This window comes from Engystomops pustulosus, chromosome 7 (assembly GCF_040894005.1).
Source record: "Engystomops pustulosus chromosome 7, aEngPut4.maternal, whole genome shotgun sequence".
In the NCBI taxonomy this organism is placed as follows: domain Eukaryota; kingdom Metazoa; phylum Chordata; class Amphibia; order Anura; family Leptodactylidae; genus Engystomops; species Engystomops pustulosus.
Window position 1 is genome coordinate 130425511 of NC_092417.1, and position 23933 is coordinate 130449443.

At 41.1% G+C, this 23933-nt stretch overlaps 1 protein-coding gene across 4 annotated transcripts in view; it reads right to left on the reverse strand.

Moving 5' to 3' along the window:
* The window catches only part of RIPOR1 (RHO family interacting cell polarization regulator 1), a 234848-nt gene that overhangs the window by 138263 nt on the left and 72652 nt on the right, over positions 1-23933 (reverse strand). The window contains exons 1-2 of one of the 4 annotated variants that reach the window (XM_072117793.1): positions 19591-19882; positions 4050-4331 (exon numbers count right to left, since the gene is read on the reverse strand). The exons of 1 other annotated variant lie outside the window; for it this stretch is intronic. In XM_072117793.1, coding sequence (XP_071973894.1) covers positions 4050-4068 — 19 coding nt within the window. In that variant the 5' untranslated portion in view covers positions 4069-4331; positions 19591-19882. Of the gene's footprint in view, positions 1-4049; positions 4332-19590; positions 19883-23933 lie in introns of those variants that run through there. 2 more of the 4 variants (XM_072117797.1, XM_072117795.1) reach the window with 2 other exon arrangements.

Below are 23933 nucleotides of genomic sequence, written 5' to 3' on the forward strand. Positions count from 1 at the left end.
CACTAACTAAAAACAGCCTAAAAACGGCGCTACTGAGGAAAAAGCCAAGAGGAGGCTTTGAAACGCGTTTAGATTTTATCTTAAACTATCTTTTTAGACGGTTACCGTGGAGATTAACGCCAGAAAAAGAAGCCAAAAAAAAAAAAAAAGGAGGACATTCTATTATATGAAGCATCCAAGATAACTTTTAACAGGTGCTAACATTTATTTGTATCTACGGGATTTACCTCCGTTCCACCTGTGGATTTGGGCTACTGGAAGGCACGTTGGTTGGGATACGGCAGACATAATCCCACCATGCACAGCGGGCTCGTGCACAACAACTTAGAGGAGGCAGAGTCAAGACGATCGCTCCCACATGCAACGTCCGCGACGGCTAGCTTCAAGAACCCCTGAATAATTGTGGGGTGAAACCGTGAGTGCAATATCCCATGTTTACTTTTCAGCAGCAAGCACAATCTATGATAAAAACCAAGTGCTACACCAACACATCGTATTGACTCCATGCGCTAATTTTCTACTACCAGTTGCCACTTTTATAACACATATAGAATGTCATCATTTTTTCCACATCTGGACATTCACAACTATACTGCCAATTGTCCATCTAGCTTTCTTCGGCGTCCTCCACGGATATACCTTCATTTGTCATATTTTTTTTTTTTTACTTTTTTAAACACAATTTTTGGGAAGAATTGTGCACTTGGGCCCTATAACGTTTTTCTTACCCCTATTTTTTGCCCAGCCTGAGATCTAAAACATATAGTATATTCTGTACATTTATGTCATATGTGAATGTTATTCTGTGTACATCTGAAATATAATGTTTTAACAATATTTTAATATTAAATAATGTATGTTTAATACTGTACACACTTCTATCATCAATTGAGTATAGTTAGGTGCTTGGCTCTATACATTTCTTGCTTGACCATTTTCCATCATTACAGATAGGCACCTGTAATTGACCGCTAGCACATATATTACCCACAATAGTCCGGTAACAGTATTGGGATAGTGCTGAGAAACACATTTTGGTTTATAGCTTCTAGTTCATGTTTCTTACATGACCAAGCTTTGAAGCATCATCCAGAAAATCAACTTTGAAGTTAGATGTATAAAGTCAGGGAAGCCATACTATTCCTGCCTCTGAACATTTCTTACCACTTGACTGACATCATGGGCCAAACTTCAAGAGATTTGATCAATGATGTCAATGCATGGGCCATCAATTACAGTGAAGGTACCATTCTAAGGCAGAAAAAGCTTGACTTCAGTGTTGAACTCTCCCACCTCCTTGACTACATAAAACCATAACTTCAAAGTTGATTTTCTGGATGATGCCACCACATCAGGTGATGAAAGAAACATCATCTAGAAGCTGCTCAGCTGCTCGACTGCTAGTGGATTATTAGGCCAATTTCTTATGACAAATTCCCTTTAAGTGGCTTATTGTGTTTTATATCCATCTCATGACTCTGATGTCGCTAAACCCTCTACCCGACAATCTAAGAACATTGTCAGCATACAGCTTCGCAGCACACAGGGGTCATGAAGTATCTGCTTACAGAGTTGGCTGGCTTTGCATCATACCCAACTCTGTGAATTCCCCCTGCGAGGGGTATGTGTTTTGCTGTGACCTATTTTAAGGCACCATTCTGTTTTCCTTTAATAAAATTTTGTTGAAGCTAAAGAAGGGTGGCATTTAGTTAATGGGGCTCTATAGGAACCTGTCATTGGCTGTATTTGTGAAAAATGTGACACTGTGAAACTCTGCCTTAAGGTGATAATGACTGATAGTTGGAATGGGCAAAAGAGACATTTCCAATGATTTAGGCTTGCACTAAACAGTCAGTGCTGGGGCAAAGCTGTAAAGCCAGCATCCTCTGATAGGATTTAAACCTTTCATTTTCAGTATACTTTCTAGTGGTTTAGCCACTTCCCTGGTGCACCAGTAAGCCAATTTGAATAAATATATAATTTAACCTAAAATTACATATTGCTAACTGGAAAGCTTTTAAAGTGCCCTGCCAATGCTAGTTTGTCCTTTTCTGTTATGTGTGAAGGTTGTAGGGTTTATTATAAATCCGTCCCTTTTACAGGTCTACGAAGACCTTAAAAGGGAACCTGTCACCACATTTGCACATATACAGCTTGTGACCAGTTCCTATAAAGCCCTATTAACTAACTGACCCCCTTCTTAAAGCTAAAAATGTTTAATTTTACTTTGCTATAAATAAATGTTATATTACCAGGAATCAGAGGGGGCGTGTAAAATCAATGTTTTGATACAGTTTGATAATGTGAGGAGGCTAAAGGACCTGAGATTATGTCACTCTGGTCATATGACATGAATGTAACATAAGGCAGAGCTGTCAGTTAAAATAAAGGGGTGTACAGGCAGTCCCCGGGTTACATACAAGATAGGGTCCGGAGGTTTGTTCTTAAGTTGAATTTGTATCTAAGTCGAAACTGTATATTTTCTAGACAATTTTTTTTCTTTTGTCCCAGTGACAATTGGAGTTTCAAAATTTTGGCTGTAATTGGACCAAAGATGATTAATAAAGCTTCATTACAGACACCTTATAGCTTATTATTGCAGCTTGGGACTATATTAAAGCATCCAGAGAGCTTCACCAAAGGTCACAGTGGGCAGAGAGATCCGTCTAACTATGGGTTGTCTGTAAGTCGGGTGTCCTTAAGTAGGGGACCGCCTGTATAACAAAAAAAACAACAACTGTAATTAAAATACAGTGCCTCACTGGCAGCTAATTTTAGGCGATATGGGGAGGACCTTTTACCCTTCAATCAGCAGGCATTGTTAGTTAGGGTGGTAAAATTCTGGTGACAGGTGTTCTTTAAAGAGAACCCGTCATGCAAAATAACCCCCCTAAACTAAATATATTTTCATAAACTGCCATCCTTGTGAGCTGCTCCAACAGGTAGAGGTGACAGGACAAGTGACAGACCTGATGACGGGTGTCCTTTAAGGCCATGCATGCTCCAGTCAGGAATGAGCAAATATGTTTTCAATGGTGGGAGAGGGAGTCAAGTCAGGTGACTCTACCTAGGAACATGCTTGCTGGTGACAGTTTGAATACAAGAATTTCATCTTTCATATAGCATCAGTCTTGTAGTTTTGTGTGTTATCAGAGAAACAGGAGGTTAAAAACAGTCAGGAAATTGGGCTGCAAATAAAGAAACAAATTTAACTGCCCCTAGCAGCGGGTCTGTAGCCAGCGGGTCTGTAGCCAGTAGGTCTAAAGACAGAACCGCAAATCTGATATGGCTAGGAAAAATGATACTCTTCACTTTAATATGATTAGCATGGCTTTTTAGGTACTACAGAACCAAAAAGGTAGAGGAACCTGAAGTGAAGCTCCCACTTTAGACTCTAAAAGGTGACTCATTTCACTCAAAGAGTGACTCTTTACAGCTCATTTGCATAGTAGTGAAAGCACTTTATGTAAACAATTGAGCTTTAACAAAACCCATAATCATAATCAAAACAAAATAATTTTTTTTTACACAGTCTCAATAACTAAAAAAAAATAAGAATTAATAAAAATTTATTACATTGTTGTGCTTTTCTGATTTCAATTATGGTTTAATATGGTTTAATTATGGTTAATTTCTAGGTTGCATATTTTATAGGCATGTACAAAATTGCCCATAAAGGTAGGTTTTAAATCAAAGGAGATAATCTGTTTGCATGTCTTGACCATTATAAAATTACTTCAATAGAAGTTATACTGATTTGTAACATAAAATACCTGGCTTAGCACGGACAGTCCACTAATAGTCAGACAAATAAATGAGAATACAACTAGTAGCGTTACAACTATACAGTAGAATCGTACAACTACAATACCACAGTCATAAGTTCCTTTAAAATGTTTAAATCAAGTTTTGATTACAAGATCAGATAAAATTGCAAATTAAACAAATCTCTTTCTACAATACAATTTTAAGTAGCATTGTCTAATAAAACATGGCTATTTAAAGTTTATTCCATACAAGTCTATAGTGAAACCACACATGGCCGTTACCTTGAAGACTGCCGTTCATGTTGCTGGCCTCAGACAAAAATGAATATATTTAATCTCCACATCTGCCCCTGTGCAACTGCTAAAATCCAGACTGTCACATATGCTGAAGAGCCAGGTCCAGCAAGTCCAAGACAGGAAAGGGCCAGGCAGGTTTCCTCCCAATACTTCCCTTGCCAAACTATCTGACATCACCCTTTTCATGATGAGTCAAATCCTGATGTGTAACAAACAATGGCAGCCAGGCTGTCTCTTACACTCTGATGCCTGGAATAGCATGGAATCCTAGAATAGAAAGTATATTAGAGACAGCAGAGGTCACACACCGAGCAGGTTTCACCAGCAATACAGGAGGGAGATGAAAGCATTAAGAAGATAAATTTGGTACTGTGCACAACCTGTGAGTTACATTAGTTTTACGTAGACATAACATGCTAGTCAGAACCCACGTGTGCGTGTGTGAATATACGTATACAAATACATAGCAGTTTCAGAAATTAGGGGCCGAAATGTTGCGACTTATATATAGAGAGAGCGCAAAAAAGCAGCACTCCAGGATTTAAAGGGGTTATCCGGGTTTTAAAAATTTCTTATGGCCGGGCTGGGGAGGGATATTTAAACATAATAAACCTGTACTTACCTCCTCCGGCGGCGCCGATGTCCCGCGCCGCGGTCCCTTCGATCCGTGACCCTGTTTGTTTACAGGGGCACGGAAGCCGCGCACAAGGAGCTTCCGGTCCGGGATGTGGCCGGCTCCTCCTATACGTCGCCATCTCTCAGCGTTGTAAGTGCTGAGAGATGGTGTCGGATAGGAGCTTCCGGCCAGCCGGAAGCTCCCTGTGCGCCCCTGTAGTGAAACCGGTGCACAGAGAAGCCCGGCCGCGGGGTGGGACATCGGCGGCGCCGGACGAGGCAAGTACATGTTTATTATGTTTAACTAGCCCTCCCCAGCCCGGGCCTCAGTTATTTTTAAAACCTGGATAATCCCTTTAAAGTGTACTTTACTGTGCTTTATTCACCATTACAGAACTTAAGGACAGAAAGCACTTAGAGGGTTTACTTATCTGAACAGAATATTGCCTAAGGCAATAAGTCACAACGTTTCGGCCCCTAGTCATATACATACATACATACATACATACATACATACATACATACATACACACACACACCCATATGCACATGGGGCGCGCAAAATAAGTAGGCATGGGCAGACGATGAAGCCAAAGTAAAAGGGAACTGTCACTGTTAAAAATGGGACTAGGAGCTGTTTACCAAATTAAGCAGCTCCTAGTGCTACAACAGTCCCAGCATTGTTACACTGCTAGAATTATCAGAAACCTCCGATAACGCTAGCAGACACTCTCAAATTGGTCCGGCGTATTTATGAGAGGGGGCGTTGAGTGGCGCATGACAGCCTATGGAAAGGGCAGGGCGGTCTGGGGAAGAGGCAGCGCCAGCGTCCGGCGTTTCAAGTGTACAGCGCAGCAGTGTTTGTTAGCGTTATCAGAGGTTTCTGCTGCATCTGTTGTAGCACTTGGAGCTGTTACTTTAGAAAGAAAGGACTTATGCTGCCTCATTTGTACAGGAATAAAACTACTTTATCACTTTTAGAAGTGATACAATACACAACTTACAACCTAAAGAGAAACCTGTAAAAACAAGCCCACAAGAAAAATTGCTCAAATGCATTTTTTCACCAATTGCACCACATTTTTTCCCAAGTAAGCATGCATAAAACTCACATCAATGTATACACCAAACCCGAAGGAGTAGTCAGAGCGGCGCTATGACTACTCCTTCGGGTTTGGTGTATACATTTTTCCACATCGTCCCAGGATCCTGGTCCGCTGGTGAACGTGGCAGTCTAGGAGTGGCAGCTTTAGTGGTTCATATGATTATATGTCTCTATCATCTGATTCCAGGTGAGGGTCTCGTACCAGTAGACCCATTATATTGTCTGACGTTATCACACGATATTTGCGCCTTCTTTCTCCTCTTTCCTCTGCCTTGCTGCTTTATATTGAGGGTTTGGAGATGGTGCCCCCATCCCAGGTTATATCGAAAACTCACATCAAAGCAGCAATTTTTGCAGTTTCTCACAGATAGATCATTGTACACAATGTTAACAAAAATAAACTATATATACATAAAATAAGCTAATAAAGGACACTCTTATATGGGTGTATATGGGTGCCATTGTATTAGCTGCACAATAATAGAAACCTTCTGCAGTTTATAGAGTTTTGATTAAGAATACTCTAATTTAGGTGTTAAAAAATGGAGGGATGGTGTGAAATGAAAACGTTCATGTTATTGCTCCTCTTTGAACCCTCCTCCAGCTTCTCCCTGCATCTGCCGGCTAAGAAGCTGGAGGGGGGCACATTTCAGTGGGCTATAGCACTACTTTGGATCCCTGGCTTATTTCCTCTGAAAAAGGAGAATCTCCTCTTTTATATGGATATAACATTGCGTTTCATGGTGCCAGGTACCCTGAGATACCAAGGAGAAAGAAAGGTGCCCAGATCAAAGTTAAAGCTCCCAGAATTCAGGACATATCTCATAGACCCTTTACCATAGAGGTGCCACATATATGAGGACGTTTAAGAGATGTAGGTAAAGGGTATATGCATTGCATGTATATGCATTATCCCCATAGACAACAATGGCGCAGTGCGGTGCCGTACACAGGGAAAATATAGAGCATTCTCCATCTTTCCCTGTGTGTGCGGCAGTGTGTCCCGCTTCTCTCTGCGGGCGGGCATACGGCTGTCTATATGTACCCATAAACTGTATATATTCTTAAGCAAATAATAAAAATTTACATGAAATAATTGTAAAATGATAAAATTCGTAGGTAAATTAAGGATGCATTCACATGTGGCGTTTAACGCATACGTTTCAAAACATGCTGCAGCAGCTGAAGAGAGCCTGATCTAATTAAACTGATGTTAACACTTGTGTTTACAAAATGCAACTGTTAACACATGCATTAATTCTCTGACAAACCCTATTTAACTGTCAGCCTAACTTTCCAGTTAGCACTTTCAAAGGGACTGAAACCCTGCAGGAGCAGGTTGTCCAGGTGAAGGATAAAGGGGTGACCCTATCAGCCATAGCAAGAGAAGTTGGTTGTTCCAAGTCTGTGCCTTCTCAAATTCTGCATTTTTTTTTTAAATCACACACTCATTCAAGTCTCCCGAGAAGGCTGTTGGACCTTGAAAAAGGACAGTATAATGTGGAGAAACTCTATGGGTAATTGTTTCAACACTGCAGCTGGATGTGCGTGCCAGTTCAGCATTGAACAGTGTTTAATGCAGTGTCACAATGTTTAGGAGCATTTGGACATCAAGACCCCTCTGAAGTGACCAAGCCTCTCATTAGCAGTAGGTTCAGATAAAGACATCTGTGTCGCCTATGTAATGTGGCCTATTAAGCCCAGTCTGAGACTGAGTCTTATAGGCAAGCATCAGGTTACATACAAGATAGGTTCCATAGGTTTGTTCTTATGTTGAAACTATATATTTTATATCATTGTAGATCGAGGCAAAAAAAAAAAAAAAAAAAAAAAAAAAAAAAAATGGTTGCCCCAGTGACAATTGGAGTTTCAAAATGTTTTGTGGCAATTGGCCCAAATATTATCAATAAAGCTTTATTACAGACACCTTACAGCGAATCATTGCAGCCTGGGACTATAATAAAGCATTTAGAGAGTTTCACCAGAGGTCACAGTGGGCAGAGAGTTCCATCTGGAAGTCGGGTGTCCTTAAGTAGGGGACCGCCTGTATGCATTTTAAACTCGTGCTTTGAAAGGTATAATAAAAATACTTAACTAATAAATTACTAATTCAAACCTCCCCAAAAAATGTAATAGAAATTGAACAAAAAGTTAGATGTACCCTATAATAGTACCAATCTAACCGTTACCTTTTCCTGCAATAGACAAGCTCTTTTAATTGATGAATAATTGAGCTCTCGGAATATGGAGACACATAAGCAAATTTCCTTAAAAAAAGCGTTTTTATTTGCTCAATTTAAAAAAAAAAAAAAAAAATTTACCTACAGAATAATTTTATTTTAACTGCATAAGAGTTTTAAAATAAAAAAAAAAAAACAAGTGGCAAAAAGCATTTTTTATTCCATTCAGTAAATAAATTTGCATCATTAAAGGCATCTACCACCAGAACCAACAGTCACACTTACATGCTGGTGTGTGTGCCCCCTCTGGAAGGACCCACTCTTCGGTTAGCATCTCATGCTCTTGTTTTAAAAATTTTCAAATGAGTCTAAGGGGCTCTGGGCTCTATAGCTTTTATTAAAGACTGGAGCACCTCAGGTTAATTTGCATAATTGTTAATGCTTTTTTAAAACAAGGTATAATAAGCTAAAAGAAGAGCAGATTCTTCCGGGATAGGGGGAGAGGGGTACACCAGCATGTAAGTGTGCTTTGTTTACACTCCTTGATCTTGGTAGTAGACTTCCTTTAACCCCTTAATGACCGCCCTATCGGGATTCTACGTCGGTCATTAAGGGTACTTCTTCTGACGCGACGCCTTTCTACGGCGCCGCGTCAGAAGATGATATCGGGACATCGGGTCAGTATAGTGCCGGTGTCAGGCTGTGATATCACAGCCCAGACCCGGCACTAACACCCGGGATCGGAAAAACTCAGATCCCGGGAGTTTAACCCCTTACACGCCGCGGTCAAGCATGACCGTGGCGTGCAAGTGTGTCCCCCGTGGATCGGACCCCCCCAGTGTGCTTACCGGGGGATCCGATCCCTCCTGCCGCTGCCCCGGGTCCCGACGAGTGACCCGAGGCTGTCGGCTCCTCTTCTCGCCGGGTCCTGCCTTCCTGGCAGGACCCGGCTGTAAGTTACTGAGCATGCACAGCATGCTCAGTTACTTACACTATACACTGCAATACAAGTGTACTGCAGTGTAAAGGCTTGAATAAGCGATCGGATGATCGCTTATTCAAGCCAGGAAGTAGAAAATGTAAAAAAGTTAAAAACATTTTTTTTATCTTTTTATAATATAATTAAATAAATAATAGTCCCATAATCTCCCCAGTAACACACAAAATGCAAATACAGTAAATAAAACACAAAAACATACATATTTGGTATCACCGTGTCCGTATTAATCTGTACAACAAATCTAAATCAATATTGAACCCGCTCGGTGAACGATGAAAAAAAAAACTACGAAAAACTTCCCGTAATATACAATTTTTCATCAAACACCATCACAAAAAATGTTCTAAAAAGTGATCAAAAAAAGCTACGTTCCCTAATATGATACGACTGAAAAGAACAACTCTTTTCGCAAAAAATAAGCCCTCAACCAGGTCTGACAACATAAAAATACAGAAGTTATGGCAATAAAAAGTTGTCAATAGTAAACACAATGCGATATTCTCCAATATTGGTTTTGCTGAGGAAAATTGAGCAAAGGTAAGAAAAACTATATAAATGAGGTATCACCGCAATCGTAGTGAACTAGAGAATAAAGATAAAATATTATTTTTACATTACGGTGAGCGGGGTGAAAAAAATTGCTAAAAATCCAAAATAAAAATTGATGATTTTGTTTGTGTACCCCTTGAAATAGTTAATAAAATCTCATGAATAAGCTATAGACCCCCCTAAATGAATTATCTATACATTGTATCTCATTCCGTAAAAAATAAGCCCTCATATGTTTGCATTACCAAAAAAATAAAAATGTATAGGTAGTACAATGTGACAATACAAATCTGCTGTGAATGGCGCCTCCATTCATTCTATACTTGGCCGTGCGCCTGTACAGAAGTTTACCACCACATATGTGGTATCAGTACACTCTGGAGGAATTGGGCATCAGACGTTGCAGTGCGTTTCATCATTTAATTTATTCTGAAACTGTCAGTTTGGCCTAAATGCATGTATTTTCCAAAAAAATTCCATAGTTTCTAAATCGCAGGTCCATATTGTTTTAACCCATGTGAAACACTTAAAGGGTTAATGGGCTTAATAGAAGTTGTTTTACATACGTTGAGGGGTGAAGTTGCTATAGTGGGGTAATTTATGGGGTTTTACTATTATTTAGGCCTTACAAAGTCACTGGGAAGCTGAGTTTTCCCTCAAAATGTGAGTTTTGGCAATTTTCATGAAAATGAGAAAAATCGCACCTAAAGTTCTGCACCTCATAACATCCTAGAAAAGTGAGAGGACGCATAAAATATCATCCCAACATAAAGCAGACATTCCGTAAATGTAATTTATCAAGCTTTTTGGGTACCGTATATTCCGGCGTATAAGACGACCTGGTGTATAAGACGACCCCCCTACTTTCCTGTTTAAAATATAGAGTTTAAGATACATTCGCCGTATAAGACTACCCCTTTTCCAATGCATACAAAACACCGGTAAAAATTTTTAAAAAAACAGATTTGAATTTAACATGGTCCTTTTTTTTAATTTAAATTCTCATGACATGCAGGTATATAGCAGGAAAACATAAGGCTCCTATATAGCTCATAAACATAAGGCATACAACATTAACATTACAGCACAGCCCCCAGTAGTATACAGCACAGCCCCCAGTAGTATACAGCACAGCATTAAAAAATAAATAAACTTATATACTCACCCTCCGGTGGCCCCGATGTTCGTGCGGCTCGTCTTCAGTGTTCCGCGCCGCCATTGATCTTCCCCGGCAGGCGCCCAGTATGACGCGCCGCTGTTGACGTCATACTAGGCGCCGCCCCGGGGAAAAACATGGCGGCGCCTAGCAGAAGAAAGAAGACGGCGCGGTGAGTATGTCCCATGCGCATCTTTTTGAGGCTGCCGGCAGCTTTGCCGGCAGCCATCGCTGTGAAAACACCCGCGATCGGTGCTAGCACCGATCGCGTGTTTTATTGGTAAGACTTACCGGCTATGGAGAGGGCTCAGCGCGATCCGACCGCGATCGTCTTATACGCCGTCATTACCGGCGTATAAGACGACCCCAGAGAAGACAGAAGATTTTTCTGTCTTCAAAAGTCGTCTTATACGCCGGTATATACGGTAGTTTTACTTCCTATCTGGAAAGCAGAACATTTCAAACTTGGAAAATGAAGAATTTTTACAAACTTTTGCCAAATTTTCACTTTTTTTCAGAACGAATCGCAAAACGTATCACTTAAATTTTATAACTAACATGAAGTACAATGTATCACGAGTAAACATTCTCAAAATCACTTGGATATGTTAAAGCGTTCCGAAGTTATAACCAATTATCGTGAGACATGTCAGATTTGAAAAATCGAGTCTGGTCATTGAGCTGAAAACTAGTGTCGGTGATAAGGGGTTAAACTATTTTTACCATAATAATAGACGCATTGGAAAATACAAGCCCTCATATGGCCAAGTCAGATAAAAAATAAAAAGTGCTATGTCATGAAAGCCATTTTAGGCAGTGTCCTTAAGGTGTTAACGAAAACCTGTCACCATAAAGTATAGTCCTATCTACTACTACCCCATTTCCATCAAAATAAGACCTAGTTCAATTTTTTTCCAAGCTTTCAAATGTAAGGCTCCCCTGCAAATAACACCTGGCCATTGCTACCCACGAACCCCCCCCACCACCACCAGCATACATTAGTATTAGTTTATCTTTCAGAAATCACTACGAACAGCTACCTGGACAAAAAGTCCTCCTAAACATGAGAGATTGGGGCTAATGATTCCAACATGAATGGAGCCACAAGAAATTCAGCATGAAAGTCAGAGTTTGGAGAGTTAAAAGGAGGTTACAGAAGTTGCTGACAAAATGGTCTTTAAATAATAAAAAAAAAAAAATGTTGCTTTTTCATGTGGACAGGGACCAATTTGGTATGCTTTGTGCAGTGCTGCGTAATCTGTGTGCGCTATATAAATAAAGAATTATTATTATTGTTAATTAATACCAGGATCGTTAAATGTACCATAGATTGTTGTACATGGAAATAGACCCAAAGAATAAAAACCAAGTCCACAAGAAAATGGCACAAATACATTTTTTTTTAACAATTTCATTGCATTTTCAATTTTTCCCCCACTTACACATGAAATATTTAATACCAACACTGCAAAGTGCAATCTGTTATGCAGAAAAGCCCTCATACAGCTCTTTGCATTGGGTTTAGATTATTGAATATTAGAACAGATTATTGAATGTGGGGAGTGAAAAATGAAAACTAAATTGAAAAAGAAGGGCCTTGGTGGGAAGGGATTAAGAGCATAAATCAATGTAAGCAATGTCAGTGTAGTAGCCTGATATGCAGCATATTGGTGAGAACAATTATATATAGTGTTGGCATTTAACAAAATCAGTCATGAGTAAGTTTTAGCTTTTTTATGCTTTGGGCCAGTCAAATGAATAGTCCCATCAGTGATTGATAGTCCATGTAAAACTGTCCAGACATAGAGCTGTCAATCACTTATAGGACTAGGAACTAGAATTGCCTCTGAACAAAGAACAAGCCATGAATTACAACAAAGAACAACTGCATAGGAACCAGTGAGTGAGTACTTTTATTTTTTTCCTATTTAGAAGCTGCCATAGAAAAGTACTTGTTCTTATAAAGCCTCTTGAACTTTCTGAGAATTAATTTAATTTAAAAACAAACAAACTTCCAACTCCATTTCTACTATGGTGTTTATTCCGATGCCTGATCAATCTGTACCAAACAGCGAGTTTACTTGTGATCTACCAACACAGTTCTTACAGAAACTTCCTGCCTGCAGTCACCACTGGTGGAAGTTTAGTCCACAAGATCCAGTTCTTTAGATGCTTTACTATTTTCTAATAATGCACAGAGTTCCACCTAGTGGTAACTGCAGGAAAATGTAGTCAGGTTCACAAGTTCAAAGATCAAAGAATCACACTATTCATGAGATGATTTTCCATATGGTAATTCCTCAGGTAAACTGATGCCAGTTGTCCTTGAATTCTATAATAGAAAAATGGGATAAAGGCACATGGTAGATAGTGTGCACATGCGCCGTATAGCAGTTCTGCACACCACCACTGAGGGAGCAGAATAAGTAGCTTTCCCCTTTTATTACTAGAACTTCTGGGAGATGGGGACTGCAGGGAAGATATTGGAAAAGGCTCAACAGGGCATGAGGTGTTACACTAACAGCAGCAGAGCACACAGGGGACACATAAAAGCCCTTATCTGGGGTGGTTATCTGCCAAGTGGTTTCAAAATCAGGCATCATAAACCAGAGGCACTTACTTATAGATCCAGGCCCTGTTATATTTGTTATCTATGGCTTCCTTACAATAAACTTTTAAAAATGATGCCAATGAACATGAGGGGCTCTGGGTGGGCTGTTTCCAGAGCCCTTCAGTGCTGGAGGCTGTTACAATGAGCAGAACGTGTCTCCCGCTCCCCCTACCAGTGTAATCTAACATGAGCAGAAAGTGCAGGGGAGGGAAAGGGAGAGCTGCAATCACTCACCAGAGACCCTCAGACTCATTAGTATACATTTTAGAGTTTATTTTTTTTTTAAAAAGGAGCTTGTGGATAACAAATATACTCTATACATACAGCATATACACATCACAGATAAATACAAAATTACAGCATATACAAATCAAATATACACATACAACATTTTCACCTCCAATAGTCCAGATGCCGTGGCCCACTACCACGCTGGGCCCCATAGTAGATGCTATGGCTGCTACACCTGTAGTTCAGCCGATGACTATCGCTGCTGGAGTGATTGCCCACAGAAACAAATTGGGTGCCTCAGTAGCACACTGCCAGTGTGGGGCAGTGGTCAAATCCAAAGACGATCGCCTTATTTATAATGGACAGCAGGGTTGCATTTATGTAAATGTATCGGCACATTACATTTTTTAATAACATGCGGTTGAAGATATGTGGCAAATGATTCAAATTGAATGTGAATGCCCAGATGAAAATAGGCCATTAAAAACCAATAAAACCTACATCTTCTGTAGACATGCAGATTGTACTGTCCCAAAATGTATAACTTGGCCAAGGGTTGTTTGAGTGTTTAACCCTTTAAAGACACAGCTTCAAAAATCTATACATTTCTAATTTTTCTGTGTGAGGGCTTATTTTCTGCGTAACAAGTTTTACTTCTCAATGACATTTTTTTATTCTATGCCGTATACTGGGAAGCTTGAAAAAAATTCCATTGGCGAAAAAATGCATTTACATCACTTTCTTGAGGGCTCAGTTTTTACGATTCACTGCCTGTTTCAAATGATACAACTACTCTATTCCTTAAAGGGGTTATCCGGGTTTAAAAAATTTCTTATGGCCAGGCTGGGGAGGGCTATTTAAACACAATAAACATGTACTTACCTCCTCCGGTGCTGCCGATGTCCCGCGCCGCGGCCGGTCTTCTCTGTGCGCCGGTTTCATTACAAGCGCGCACAGGGAGCTTCCGGCCGGCCGGAAGCTTCCATGCGCACCATCTCCCAGCGCTTACAACGCTGAGAGATAGGGACGGATGGGAGGAGCCGTCCACATCGCTGACCAGAAGCTCCCTGTGCGCGGCTTCCATGCCCCTGTAAACAAACAGGGGCACAGATCGAAGGGACCACGGCGCGGGACATCAGCGGCGCCGGAGGAGGTAAGTACATGTTTAACTAGCCCTCCCAGCCCGGCCATAAAAAATTTTTTAAACCCGGATAACCCCTTTAATTCGGTACGATCATGGTGATACAAAGCTAATATGTTTTATTGTGTTTTAATATATTTTCAAAAATTATAACAATGTGTATGAAAAAAAAAAACATTTGTTTCACCATCTTCTAACGCTAATAACTTTTTCATACTTCAGTGTACAGAGCTTGTGTGGTGTCATTTTTTGCAAGATGAGCTGACGTTTTAATTGCTACCAATTTCATGACCTTTTGATCACTGCAAACCAATTTCAACAAAGATGGCGGCACCCATGCTCCGACGTCTTTTAAATGCAACTGGTGATCAAGAAGATAATGTGCTAGCACCGATTGTGGGTACGGTATTAGAAATGGGTATTTGCTGAAATATGCACAACCCCCACCTCTGTATGAAAGGGCTCACCCCGTGAGCCCTTTTCATACACCATTAGTATTTCTGTGCTGGACGTGAAGGAGTTAAAAGAATATATAAGTGGCTGAAAGGGGACTGTTTACAGAGGCAGACACGCTCTGCATAAACTACTTATGCTTGTCTGGCATGTCCCACCCATGCCAGGTGATAATAAGTTGTCGTAGTAAAGCGTCTGTCTCTGTAAGCAAACAGGGCCCCCCCCGGCCACTTATATATTATTATGTATCTGGTGGCTAGTTCTCATAACATCTCTGAGGTCCTTCAATGTTGTAAAATGTAATCTAATGTATAAATGTAGTTGCATAAAGTATGGCGGTCTGTCGAGGGACACAATTTTAGTAAGGTTCAGGCAAACTCTTTAATGAGTAACAGAAATACTGAACATATGGAAACAAGATGAGGAATGTATGACAGCTACATCTGAGACAGAGGAAGCCAAATTATTCAGATTGTAACGCAAAACAATATCTGACAAACAAGAAATCTACTGTCCCAAAAAAAGCATAAAGTTATTTTGCTATGTTTGAATACATTAGGCAACAAATTTATTTCATATTTGTAATTTGTATTTGACCTCAATATAATAAAAAACAAGAAAGAAATGACAAAAAAAATAAAAGCATTATAGCTAAAAAAATCCAATGGTTAATAGGAAATTACCAATTGCGCTGTCGGTGGCACATTGTAACAGATCATTAGTAACTACCATTCATTGCAATGAACCGTATTTTTCTCTGAAATCAAAGGTGCGCCTTATAGTACAGTGCGCCTTATATATGTACCATACTTACAGACAACAGCTGCCTTGAACTATGCACAGGTCTGCCACCTGCTGGTCATTCATCCTTATAATCAGGTGCGCCTTATAGTCCAGTGCGCCTTGTATATGAACCTAGACGTTTTAGCAGGCATTTATTGATGGTGCGCCTTAAACTCCAGTGCACCTTATAGTCCGAAAAAATACTGTACATGGTAGGTACAATGTGGCCCCCTATGACCCCATAAGGGGTCTGCATATACAGTAAAAAAAACTAAATTTCAAATTCACCCCCCCTTCCCTAGAACTGATGTAAAAATAAACAAATAAAGTCAAACAAGCTAGGTATTGACACATCCCATAAACACCAATCTACTGAACAAAAATGTAGACATACAACGGTAAACCCAGGAACCTCTTTTTCGACATTTTGCAACACATAAAATTTGGAATTAAATTTTATCAATAGGGCATACAGTCTCCGAAATGGTAGCAATACAATTGTCATCTCACCTCACAAAAAATTATACCTTAAATAGGCTTCTATATTGAATTACAAAAAAAAATTATCAGCGACTCCAAATAGCTCAATCCTCTCCTGCCTGAAACTCTTCTGCCCATAGACATAAGAGCCAAGTAGGTGACAAACATACACAAGCATGCTGCATTGGGTAAAAGTTGGGACTCGCCCCCGCGGCTGGAATACAGCTGCAACTAAAGGGCAGTAAGCCAAACTTCCGACTCAATTTCCTTAACGTAAACTCTGACTCCAGCTCCACCAAAATGGTCACCGCAGTCCTGTTTTCCTGGTCACTCTAGCAGTGGTGAGTGGTGGTAAGCTGCAGTCTGCACTCTGCTGACGGAAGTGTTTATTGGTGCAGAAGTCTGGGTAGCAGTGTGCAGGTGAGAAATCCTTACTTCTGCCGAAAACTCTCCTACCGCTCCACTCTGTGACCCAACTCCTGACACTGGTTGTATGAATCAGGTTAGGGATACTGAGCATAAGGACCCCATGAGCAGGAGAGGACCCAGGAGGGTTATGAACTTTTCGGCTGTTCTCCCAGGTCCTCTCCTGCTCCTGGCGCAGCTGTAGGACCTGATGTCAGCGCATATAGCCAGCGTGGGACACAGAACAGCACATGGAGGAGAGAAGAAGCTGCGGTATGGTGCAAGGAGCAGAAGAGCCAGGAAAAAAAAAGGAATTTTTTGTCTGCCCTAGGGGTCCCTAGCACTCTTCTGCTATGAGGTCTCCATTATTGCCTACTCTGATGGTCTATCCATCATTATCATTGACTGCTATGGGGTCTGCACTATTACTGTCAGCTCTGAATGCAGTATGTGGTTTTAGGGTGGTATTTATAATTTCTGGAGTGTCAGTTTGCACTGTACTGTGGTTGTTTGTGCATCTAGGGTGCTGGTTAGATAAGCTACAACTTAAAGTTGACAATTTGGCCCGTGGACTAATAAAATGTTGCTCACCCTTGGCCTAAATCATTACATCAGGAATGGAACACACATTTAAAGAAAATATCAAAATTTGTGTAATGTTTCTGGAATCAGTTGGTCTTCTCATGACTCCACTACCTGCTTTTTAACCGATCAGTGCCCTATGATGTTATTTTAAGGGACCAAGTCGAGCAGGTCCTAGTCTGAACCCCTCTTCACGCATCAAAGTATAAATCAAGAAGATACATGGAAAAACATACCAAAATGATTAAAATCACGCCTGAAAAACAAATACAAAACAAAAGGCTGGGTTGTGGGCATGTTTACATGGTAGCATTTGACACAATTCCCACCTCTCCCCCCATGTGGTGTAAAAAAATAACAAATGACCTATGAACTGCTCTCTCAGTTTAGCATGGCGCTGCATGTCACTGGTTGTAAACAGAGGCCAGCAGTAACATATGGCACAGCAATGACCCAAAGTGACGAATACAGGTAAGAATAGCACATATTGTAAGTTAGCTTTTATACCTACATATGAAATTTATATTTCTATATAAAAACCTGATTTAAACCGCACAACCGATTTAAATATGGGGTCAAAAACTTCTGTTTGTCATTCAATGCATATTTAAACTACCGGATTCTGCTCACAATAACGGGTATGTTGCTTCTCATTTCAATGGATGGGTTGCAGGCAGATATACAATTATTCAATAGCAGTATTCAAGCAAATTATAGTTAGACTGAGTAGTATGGATATTATCTACTCCCCAAAATCCTAGGCTGCTCACCGAGGACAAAACCTGAGACAGGAACATTTTGTTCCGATAAGATATAAACTATTCCAAAGTTTAACAAAGTCACCCGAAATATTCATTCTTTATCGGAATATAAGAATAGAATGCAAGTCCAAACAAGTTGCTACGCTATCAACCATTTATGTTAAAAGACAAATTATCGGCCCATGTAAACGTACATTCGATAAACATTGCAGAATGAAAATATGAAAAAAATTAAAAAGGTAGAAAGATTCACCCAAAGTATATATTTCGTGGAGCAATGACTGTAAATTAACTTAGTCCAGTCTCCCCTTACTGGCTGCAATAAGCGAACTCCACCATACACATGCCACTCAACTCGGATTGGGCAGTCAAAATCGCTGACATTTGATGTCACCGGAAATCCAATCCCCCCCCACACACACACACTTTCTCATGGATATGCTTTGGATTACATCTTATACCAATGGTGGTGGAACATATGCCATGGGTGCCTCAGGTGGCACTCGGACCACTCACTGTGGGCACCCAGGCTGTCACCCCAGTACAGAGCTCAAGGTAACCTTGTCCAGTTCCATGCCACCCCTAGAGGGAAGTTACAATAGTCATCTGAATTTCTTTTTACTGTATTTTTGTCCTCGGGATGCAGATACTCCTGAAAGCTGTGACAAATCAGTTACTTTGTGATAAATAAGTGGGTTTTGTTGTAGTTTGGGCAATAAGTCTCTAAAAGGTTCACCATCACTGCCTTATACAATGTAAAAGTTGAACTGTGCGGATAAAACCCAAGTCCACATCTGAACCGACTCCCTGACATTTATCCACGCCATGTGGATGCCTCCACTGTGGTTTTGCCCAGTCTGTACACAAGATTTGCCATAATGTCACTATATGTTAGAACAATCAAGAGTGTACGGCCTGATTAATAATGTGATGTTGTCCATAGGAACCAATCTGGTTACATCTGTAACTTTTCTAAGTCAAAGTGAATCTTCAGATTTTGTTAGTCACTGCGCCCCTGCTCCCTAGTGACATCTATGGCTATGATGGTAAGAACTTAAGCAGATGATGAAGACCATTATTTGGGCAGGACAGGGGGGAGGCCATTATCCCCATTACTGAGCACAAGTCTCTTCCTCACATGGGGCCAGAGCCATAAACTTCCCCCTCACACAAGTGAATAATCAGCAGAGAATGTCACATTTATCCAGCAGAGACTTGTGGCCTAGTGCGAGCAGCAGTGGCCTCGGCATAGAGACAGCAGACGACATAGGAGCCTCCTGATACCCACACACATCCAGCACCGCTATGGCTCCGGGGCTGACACTAAACAGCTGCAGCCCGGTCCATTAACCCTTCCGGCCCTGCCGCTCCTGCTCTACACCGTGACGGCACCGAACAAAGCGCATACACTGATCCTTCCCAAAGCTTCTTAACCCGCGATTGAGCGCACACAGCGGTTATCAGAGCAACTTACATGGCTGCTCCGGGATCAGCTGAAGAAAGGGCAGTGTCCTGGCTGTACGATCCCGCTATGGCAGTCACATTACAGTCCTGCCCCCGGCTCCAGCGCCCGCCAGTCTCTACATATATCCTGCCCGGAGCCGTGTCCTGTCAGTCATTGCTCGCAGAGATGAGGCGAGCAGGAGGATAACACACGGCAAGTATTCCACTATGTGCAGGGAGGGGAGAGCGCAGGACGAGGAGGGGGGAGAGCGCAGGACGAGGAGGGGGAGGGGCGCGATGTGGAGTCACTGCCTTCCTGTGATTTCTTCCTGCTATCTATCATTAGGGAATGAGGCCGACATGACTGTCCTCTTACATCACTTATCTCACTGGCTGTGCAGGGGATGGGAAAGCCTTGTGCACCTCTGTGGTTCTAGGTTTGGACTGCACCTAGAGGTTCTATACATCTACAATAAAATCGTATCCATAGGAAATGATAGGATGAGCGAGAGAAGCTCTGATCTGGCAGCGGTCCCTTTAACCCCTTCTCACCCAGGCCCTTTTTGATTTTTCACTCCCCACATTCAGAAATCTATATTTTTTTTATTTTTCCATGTAAAGAGCTGCGTAAGGAATTAGTTTGCTTCAAATTTGTTTGTCTGCATAACAAATTGCACTTTGCAGTGATTGTATTTAATATTCCATGCTGTGTACTTGGAAGCGGAAAAAAAAATTCAAATGCAGGGAAATTGTTTAAAAACACAATTGTGCCATTTTCTTGTGGGATTGGGTTTAAAGTCTCTAATTATCCATCACAAATGACATGTCTAATTTATTCTTTGGGTCGATATGATTACATGGATACTACATTTATATGGGTTTTAATGTGTTTTAATACATTTAAAATAATTCAAACCTTCTGTACAAAGAAAAAATTTTCATTTTGCCATGTTCTGGTACTAATAACTATTTTATACCACAGTGTACGGAGCTGTGGTAGGTGCCCTTTTTTGCGAGATGAGATGACGATTTCATTGAAACCATTTTGTGGACTGTACCACCTTTTTTTTTTTTTTTTTAAACAGTTTATTAAGATTTTAGTATAGGTACATATACAAAGAAACAAAGTACTTGTTGTTACATAAGTCTTTACCATTCTGTGTACATTGTAATGAGAGTATACGAATCCGTTTCCTCTTGTAATATTCTAACACCACATACTGGTAATACATACAGTTTCTTTAATTTGTAGAGGATATTACTGAGAGATGATCACTTTTTAAAATTTTTGTTGCAAACTGAAGAAAGTGGCGTTTCAGACATTAGGGTGCTAATTTCCATTACAGGGTTAAATATTGAGAATAACTTATTATATTTTGATAGATTGGACATTTTAGGATGCTGTGGTACCTAACATGTTTATGATTTCTACAGTTTATCAGTTGTAGGGAAAGGGGGTAATTTGAATTTATTAACTTTTTAAATTTTTTTTACTATTTTTCAAACTCCCTAGGGCAGTGATGGCGAACCTTTTAGCGACCGATCGAAAATTAAAGCAGTAACTTATTGCTCCCTGTTCTTCAACAACCTTCATATTGGCCTCCTGAGGACAAGATGGAAAATTTGCATCATTTTAGCTTCTTTCCAGTGTCCCTCTGTACACAGAGAATCGTGGGGCCAGCGGGAGGTCCTCCAAAGATAATTTGTTCCTTTCTACTCATTCTCCCTCTTACTACATTCCCAAGTAGCGAAGTATCACTTTAATATATGACTGAAAGCAGCATCTTTTAAGTTGCTTGGAACTGCAGGAAGATTCTTAGAGTCCTGTCTGGTGTGCCGGCCCGGGTGCCCACAGAAAGGGCTCTGAGTGCCGCCTCTGGTACCCGTGCCATAGGTGTGCCACCACTGCTCTAGGGCAATGGTCCCCAACCTTTTTTTGCCCATGGCCCAGTGGGATGGGGTCTGGTGTCTCGCCAAAAATGTATATTTGCACTCCCTACCGTAACTCCTTGTGTATCTACCTTATATTGTCCCATTTCCTGAAGAAGTGGGGCGCTTCTTATATTGTCCTTTTTCCTGTTCGAAGCCTTCCCTGCTTCCATTGTCCCCTTTCTTGCTGCCACCCACCCTCTGCTTCCAATGTCCCCTTTTCTGTAACTGCCCCCACCAGCCTGCTTCCTATTTCCCCTTTTCCTGCCGAACTCTTAAAAAAAAAAACCACACAAATCTAATACTCACCTTCACCGTTACCCTGCTGTCTTCTCTTCCTTCACTTCTGCATTAATGCATGGCAGACACAATAGGGGGCAGGCTGTATACTGAAAGGGGGCAGGCTGTATACTACATGGGGGCAGGCTGTATACTACATGGGGGCAGGCTGTATGCTACATGGGGGCAGGCTGTATGCTACATGGGGCTGCTGTATGCTACGTGGGGTTGGCTGTATACTACATGGGCTGGTTGGCTGTATACTACATGGGGGCTTGCTGTATGCTATGTGGGGCTAGCTGCATACTACATGGGGGCTGGCTGGCTGTATATAACTTCCTCGGCTTATACTCGAGTCAATACGTTTTCCCAGTTTTCTGTGGTAAATTTAGGGGTCTCGGCTTATACTCGGGTCGGCTTATACTCGAGTATATACAGTACATTTTTTATGTCATGTAAAAAGGTGTAAAAGTCGCGTTTCGGACATTTAGGCGCCATTTCCTGTCTCAGAGGTCACTGCCGGTTATAACCGTTTTTATATTTTGATAGATTAGGTATTGCCGCGTCCCAAAATGCCCAATGTGTCTGTGATTTTTACTGTTTATTATGTTTTATATCAGTTCTAGGGAAAGGGGGCGATTTGAACTTTTAATATTTTATAAATTTTTTAAACTTTTTTTTTTTCCACTATTTCTTAGACCCTCTAGGGCAGTGAATTTCAACCTGTGTGCCGCTACACATGGTTGAGTGTGCCGCGGGGAAAGTTCCCCGAACTATGGTGCTCCTGTGTAGCGCTGCCGCCGCGCCCCCGTGTTTCTGCCCCCATACTTACCTACAAGCCCCGCGTCGGCGATCCGCCCATCTTCTGTAGCTCCTGCACCGCGCGCCCATGTCACGTGACTGACGCAACCTGATGTCAGGTCACGTGACCAGAGGCGCACGGTGCAGGAGCTACAGAAGGTGGGTGGATCGCCATTAGGAGTGAAGGTATGCGGAAGAAGACATCAAGGGTAAGTATATAAGGTTATTATTTGTATAGGGAAGGAAGCTAGGGTCTTTTTTTTATTAGTAAAGGGTGGCTGGGGCTTTTTATTAGTTAAGGGAGGCCTCTAGGGCCTTTTAATTAGTAAAGGGGGGCCTCAATTAATGGAGCCTGGGGGGAGTATATAAATTAATGGAGCCTGGGGGGCATATTAAAAAATGGTGCCTGGCCTGGGGGGGTGTATATTAATTTATGGAGCCTGGGGGGCTATATATTAATGGAGCCTGGGGGGTGTATATTAATTACTGTATTCTGGTTGGGGGGTTTATATTAATTAATGAAGCCTGGGGGGCTGTATATTAATATTGGTTTCTTAAGGTCTGTGTTTTTAATGCCACCACATGAGCTAAGGGGCCCAGTGAGGCACTGTTGCCCAGGGGCCCAGTGAAACCTGGAGCCGGCCCTGCCCATACAGCATATATCCTATAAATGGGATATCAGCAAACTCAGAAGAAATTGAGTATCACACTTTGTTAAAATTTTTATCCTTTAATCCATTGTGAATGTTTAATTTTTTGGGACAAAATTAATGTATTGTCCAAAAAAAACCTTCAAATTTTTAAATCGTTAGGATTAAAAATTGTTAAAAGTGTTTTTATATGTGTTTTTTTTTAGGGGTGTAGTTTCCATAATAGGGGAAATGTATGGGGTTTTACTATTATTTAGGCCTGTCCGTCACTTGAAAGCTGAGCAGGTGCCTCTAAAAATAGATTGTCATAAATCATGCCCAAGTTCTAAGCCTCATAACATACTAAAAAAATGAGTGGATGATTAAAAAAAATCATACTAATGTAAAGTGGGCATCTGGGAAATGTAAGTTATGGATTCATTTGGGTGGTTAAAAAAAATGGGTCTCATGGGTTTCATTGGGAAACACAGGGTGTCAACAGTAATCTACAGCTGACATCCCCATGTGACACCTGTGTTAACCCTTTCAATTCCATGTTCAATGCAACCCCAGCATTTAAATGCCAGCAGGGAGATTCCCAGTTTAATTGGCGCCCTTTAAGTATTTTCAGGTGTTGATTGTCGCTATGGCAACCCTGGGGTCTGATCTAAGACCTCTTATTGGTGGCTGCTGGAGGCATAATCATGTACTTTTGAATGGCAAGCAGCGATTTAGA